The following is a 6,099-nucleotide window of genomic DNA, read 5'->3' as shown; positions in this document are numbered from 1 at the left end:
AATCTAAAATATTTCCTTGTAATATTTATATTTAGTATAAATATTTGCTACTTTTTTGCAATGTCTATTCAGTGCTTTTCTCGTTTAATGCAATAATGACTTTAAATGATCTTTTGAGTTTGAAATTAATGTGTGATTATTTAATGGGCAAAACAAACAGACATTTGCGGAACAAGAGATTTCACTCAGAAATGTGTCAGATTATGGCAGTGTAACAGAGCTGTGAGCTGGTTCATGTCAGTGAATGAGGTGTTTGTGTCTTTGTGGATCAGGAGTGTCGGGGTCAAGTGGACGTCGTCACACGGGTCCCTGATGAAGATCAGCTCACACACAATAGCTCCTCATCATCAGTGAACGAGAGACGGTAATGAGAGTCATGGGGGCAGATGAGAAACAGCACAACAAAACACTCCAGAGCAGCTGGAGATTCAGTCTGATCTCAGAAAAACAGCTAAAACTCCCCACACACACATTAATGGAGGAACCCAGGCCACAGATAATATCACTGTAAGACCTAGCAACACCATAGCAACCATGTAACGATTTGACATCCACCCCCGCAACACAGCAGCAACTGCATAGGAACACTTCTGAAACTCTTGAAAGACCTTAGCAACTGCATGGCAACACTAACAACGCTCTATCAGTCTATCAGACATGACTCCAGAACTGCATAGCAACACCCTTGGAACTGTCCAAAACAGCATAGCAACAGCATAGCGATGCACACACACTAATAATGACAAAAAAAAACATAGCAACTGCAAAGCATCACCCTTGAAACTGCCTAAAATGCCATAGCAACACCCTGGCAACCACTCACAACACTCTTGAAACTGTCCAAACCATTATAGCAACTGCATAGCAACACGCGCTCGCGCACACGCATGCACACACACACACACAATAATAATGACAAAAAACACCACAGCAGCTGCATAGCAACACCCTTGAAACTGCCTAAAATGCCATAGCAACACCCTGGCAACCACTCACAACACTCTTGAAACTGTCCAAACCATTATAGCAACTGCATAGCAACGCATGCACACACACACACACACACACTAATAATGACAAAAAACACCACAGCAGCTGCATAGCATCACCCTTGAAACTGCCTAAAATGCCATAGCAACACCCTGGCAACCACTCACAACACTCATGAAACTGTCCAAACCATTATAGCAACACACACACACACACACACCCACTAATAATGACTCAAAATACCACAGCAACCGCATAGCAACACCCTACAAACTGCCTAAAATGCCATAGCAACACCCTGGCAACCACTCACAACACTCTTAAAACTGCCCAAACCATTATAGCAACTGCATAGCAACGCATGCACACACACACACACACACTAATAATGACAAAAAACACCACAGCAGCTGCATAGCATCACCCTTGAAACTGCCTAAAATGCCATAGCAACACCCTGGCAACCACTCACAACACTCTTAAAACTGTCCAAACCATTATAGCAACTGCATAGCAACACACACACACACACTAATAATGACAAAAAACACCACAGCAGCTGCATAGCATCACCCTTGAAACTGCCTAAAATGCCATAGCAACACCCTGGCAACCACTCACAACACTCTTGAAACTGTCCAAACCATTATAGCAACACACACACACACACACACACACACAAATAATGACTCAAAACACCACAGCAACCGCATAGCAACACCCTACAAACTGCCTAAAATGCCATAGCAACACCCTGGCAACCACTCACAACACTCTTAAAACTGTCCAAACCCTTATAGCAACTGCATAGCAACACGCGCGCACGCACACACATACTCACATAATAATGACAAAAAACACCATAGCAACTGCATAGCAACACCCTTAAAACTGCCTAAAATACTATAGCAACACCCTGGCAACCACTCACAACTCCCCACCATGACGCTATAAAAACTACAAAAAAATTGAAAATACAGACTCATGATATGAAACTTTTATGGTGTTTATGTTGGTCATGTTTACAGTTTGCCAATCAGTGTCACTATGAATGAAAATATATGGCTCTGGAACATCACGAGGTGATGAAAGAATGACAGAGTTATTATTGTTTTAGTGAACGATCGCTCTGCTAGAGACTCCGGTACTTCCCGATGCAGAACTTTCTCTCTCCATTCGTTTGCCTCTCTGTCTTTCCGCTGGTTGTCATTATATGTCATCAGCTCAACCCTCTTTCATCCCATTATGTTGCCATGGCAAAGGTCCAGCCACTGCCTGTTGTCATGGTGATAAATCACAGTGCGTTAGATGAGAGCGTTCAGGTCAAACTGACCCGGAGTTAATCTGTAAATCACACGCAGTCTGACCTCAATCACAATACTAACTCCAACTCCTCCAAACACAACTCCAGGTCATTCCGTTACGACAATCATTACGCTAAATGTTACAAATGTACATATGCAAATGATGTGACCATTTAAATAGTATTACCTTCCATCCAGAGTTGCACAGAATGATGTCTGAAGCTGAAGTTTCTGGATGATTTAGCATCCTTCTCTTGTGCTCTATATACCAGGAACATTTCTGAGCCTCATGAATTTATAATTGCAAGATATTTTACGTCTGATCTGAGACTTTCCAAAATGAAGTCCAACCACAGATTTGATTTTAGTCTGTTTATTCACAATTGTGCACATTTGAATCACACAGCTGACCAACCAATATAAACATCGACATGAGCGAGTAAACACATCTCTAGACTAGTACACTTATTCGCACACCACCGAAACGTCAGTTTGGTAACACTTAAATTGTGTTTCATCTACGTAAGTCTGTAACACCGTGGTTTTCTTCAGAAGAAAGAGATATTTTTCTGTAGTGATGCTGTACATTTGCGTGATTGTTTCGTACAGGGCATCGTCATATATCGCACGCAAACAGACTAGCATGTGCGGAAAGAAAGTAGTCATAAAAATTTTAATATACAGTAACACTTATTCTTGAACATTGCATCAATTTCTCAGTCATGTGAAAAGATTGAATTCGTTTCTCTGAAAAACGTTTCCAGAGTTACATTTTGGTAATTTAGGGATATATTACATACATCGTGTTACACGTGTTACATGATTGTGTTTCTGTAGAGGAGTTACAGTAACGCCGTCGCTGTGCCGTGACGTTACTGTTGCTAGAGGTCACCCCGGATGCTGACCTGAGAATGGTGGGCGTGTCTGACAGTCAAACCCAGGCATGGCTGTCCCGCCTCCTGCCCAAGCCCCGCCCTTGGTACCGAGCTTCTGTGATTGGCTGAAAATAAAAGAGTAGGTGGAGCCGCCTGAGAAGAGCGCAGAACGTCGCCGCAGCAACCACGACCAGTGGAGACATCATGACAAAGCCCAGGATGATGAGGGCAGAGCAACTGTTGTCATCAAGGTAGCGACAAAGAGCAGCCTGAGAAGCCACAACCTGTAGAAACAGAACCTAAACATCAGAATATTGTGTGTATATCGGTGTGTTTGTGGGCGTATGCGTGTCTGTAGACATATCTGTGTTTGTGGGTGTATCCATGTTTGTGGGCGTATGTGTGTGCTTGCGGGTTTATGTGGGCTTATCTGTGTGTTCGTGGGTGTATGCGGGTGTTTTGGTGGCAAATCTGTTTGTTTGTGGGCGTATGCGTGTGCTTGCGTGTGTTTGTGGGTGTATTTGTGGCGTATGTGTGTGCTTGCGGCTGTATGTGGGCATATCTGTGTGTTTGTGGGTGTAAGCGGGTGTTTTGGTGGCATATCTCTATGTTTGCATGTGTTTGTGGGCGTATGCATGTGCTTGCGTGTGTTGGTGGGTTTATGAGTGTGTTTGTGTGCGTATGGATGCATTAGTGGGTGTATGCATGTGTTTGTAGGTGTATGCATGTGCTTGTGGGCATATGCGTGTTTGTGGGTGAATCTGTGTATTTGTGGGCATATGCATATGCTTGTGGGTGAATATGTCTGTTTGTGGGCATTTACGTTTGTGGGTGAATCTGTGTGTTTGCGGGTGTATGTGTGTGCTTGTGAAGGTATGCGTGTTTTGTGGGCGTATGCATGCATTAGTGGGTGTATGCATGTGATTGTGGGCATATCTACCCGTGAATGGCACAGGAAGCCAGCGTACAGCAGCAGGGCGGTGGGCAGCAGAATGAGGCTGAAGATCAGGACCATCAGCACCACACACATCAGCAGCAGCAGGACGTTCCACAGCAGCAGAAGCAGCGTCCACAGCACACACCCGCAGTGGCCCCGTCGGGCCCCCCAGACCCCGCCGTCACACTGAGCCGGAGGAGGCAGCAGCATCCGGATCCCGTCACCCACGTCAAAGTCTTCATCACCTCCACCATCATCTAAAAGCACCGTCATACCACACATCCTGAACACACACAAACACATTATACATTTAATATAACATAAAAATATGATATATTAAACATTTAAATATCAAATACAGTCAATTTATTCAGACACCTTCAACATTTCTCACATTATCACAGTTTATTCGCTATAGTTTAGAAAATGGTAATAAAATATGACAAGAACTCAGAGTTAAACTGAGTCAGAACAAATTCATCTTGATAATGTCAGATAACTTTGATAGAAAGGTATGTAATGAATTCGGTTGAATAGCTGTCAGCTGTTAAATTTAAGAACACAATTAGATAAAACCAATTTAGCTCAACTAATTACCAAGCAGTGCTTCATTTAGTTCAGTCTGTGGTGTAAAAACACTTCAGCAAAACATGGTCAGGTCAAAGTGTCTGAATAATTTTTGGTCCCAAATTTGTATCAATTTTACTGTATGAAGAATTTTTGGGTATAATATGTCACAGTTTGCTTTATTTTGCTATCCATATTTACATAAATTAACTATAGTGTCCTGCACCCACTAAATGATCAAAAATTATATCTGAATAGTTTTTGGTTTGACTGAAAATAACTTAATAAAAATCAGTCTGAATTGACTTGATTCACACTTCACATACATCCATTTCCAAATACGATTTTCAAGACTGATGTGTTCACACTGCAGACCTTGTTTTGGAATAATAAAACTGGATTTATTTGATCAGACAGTCAAAATCTGGTATCTAAAAGCTATAAATGCTACTGATGTGCATGATATTACATACACGTCATGTCTCTAATAACGGATAAACGATCTGACTGTTTATCCATACACATTTTAATCACATATTAATGTGGTTTGGATAGGAGTTATAAAATCTGATGAGATTTCTTTTCGGATGGCAAACAGCTAAACAGATATGAGTCAGATATGTCAATAAATATGACAATAAAGCTGTTAAATACCTGCAGAGGAGAGATGAATATCAGAAATGAAAACACATGATCAAACCCTTTAATAACACACAGAGAAACAAAAGAGAAAGAGACAGATGGAGAGGGAATAGCCTCAGGTGCTTTTAGGTTTATGGAAATGAAGAGGATTATAGTGAACTGAATGTTCTGTTTCATCTTCATGACACACAAACACAAACATAACACAAATACATTCATCCTTTCCGAGCCTTTACTTCAGGGTAAACAACATAAAAGTCAAAATGAGATCAGAACAAAATCGGTTTTCACTAGATAAGGCACAATTCACATATTTCACTACTGTATTGCAGTACAAACATCATATTCCAATAGCGTTTCGATTATATTATAACCTGTGGATGTCATTTATACATGCTAAACTGTTTTGGCCGCTCTGGAATCGATTAATTGATTCATCTTTGTCCAGTCAGTCTGGACACTTAACGAACGAACACTTGGGAATCAGAGCAGAACTGAATAAACACAAATAAACAGTCCGTGTCTGTTTTTAACAGTTACTGAGTCTGCAATTTTCGCGCTCTTCACTTCAAATGGTTTTTGGCGCGTTCCGAGTCAACGGCATTTCTGGGACTCGGTTCAGCGCGACGCTCACTAACTATTGAGACATAGCCTCGATCCTCTCAATGAAAGAGGAATAAATGCTAATAATGACAGTTTGAGTCGACAAAATCCAACACTTTACAGGATTACAGGAAGAAGTTTTCAGGGTCTTACCTTCTGTGGAGCTGCAGAGATTTTATTC

General features: G+C 41.5%; 1 protein-coding gene across 1 annotated transcript; it reads right to left on the bottom strand.

Moving 5' to 3' along the window:
- Positions 1-2,697: 2,697 nt before the first annotated feature.
- tmem88bl (transmembrane protein 88b-like) lies at positions 2,698-4,391 on the bottom strand. Its single transcript, XM_016531459.1, has 2 exons — positions 4,110-4,391; positions 2,698-3,453 (listed from the first exon to the last, which is right to left on the bottom strand). The coding sequence occupies exons 1-2, from the start codon at positions 4,386-4,388 to the stop codon at positions 3,226-3,228; spliced, it is 507 nt and encodes a 168-aa protein (XP_016386945.1). The 5' UTR covers positions 4,389-4,391; the 3' UTR covers positions 2,698-3,225.
- Positions 4,392-6,099: the final 1,708 nt, after the last annotated feature.

Source organism: Sinocyclocheilus rhinocerous, unplaced genomic scaffold (assembly GCF_001515625.1).
Source record: "Sinocyclocheilus rhinocerous isolate Xijiao unplaced genomic scaffold, SAMN03320098_v1.1 scaffold223, whole genome shotgun sequence".
NCBI lineage: Eukaryota > Metazoa > Chordata > Actinopteri > Cypriniformes > Cyprinidae > Sinocyclocheilus > Sinocyclocheilus rhinocerous.
Note: the sequence above shows the minus strand (reverse complement) of the source record. Positions and strands in the feature narration are given on the sequence as shown.

Excerpts from the sequence above, each read along its gene's own strand:
- tmem88bl (XM_016531459.1), bottom strand. The coding sequence starts at position 4,388 with ATGTGTGGTATGACGGTGCTTTTAGATGATGGTGGAGGTGATGAAGAC. Across the intron at positions 3,454-4,109 it reads GCTTCCTGTGCCATTCACGG|GTTGTGGCTTCTCAGGCTGC; the intron begins GTAGATATGCCC and ends CTGTTTCTACAG.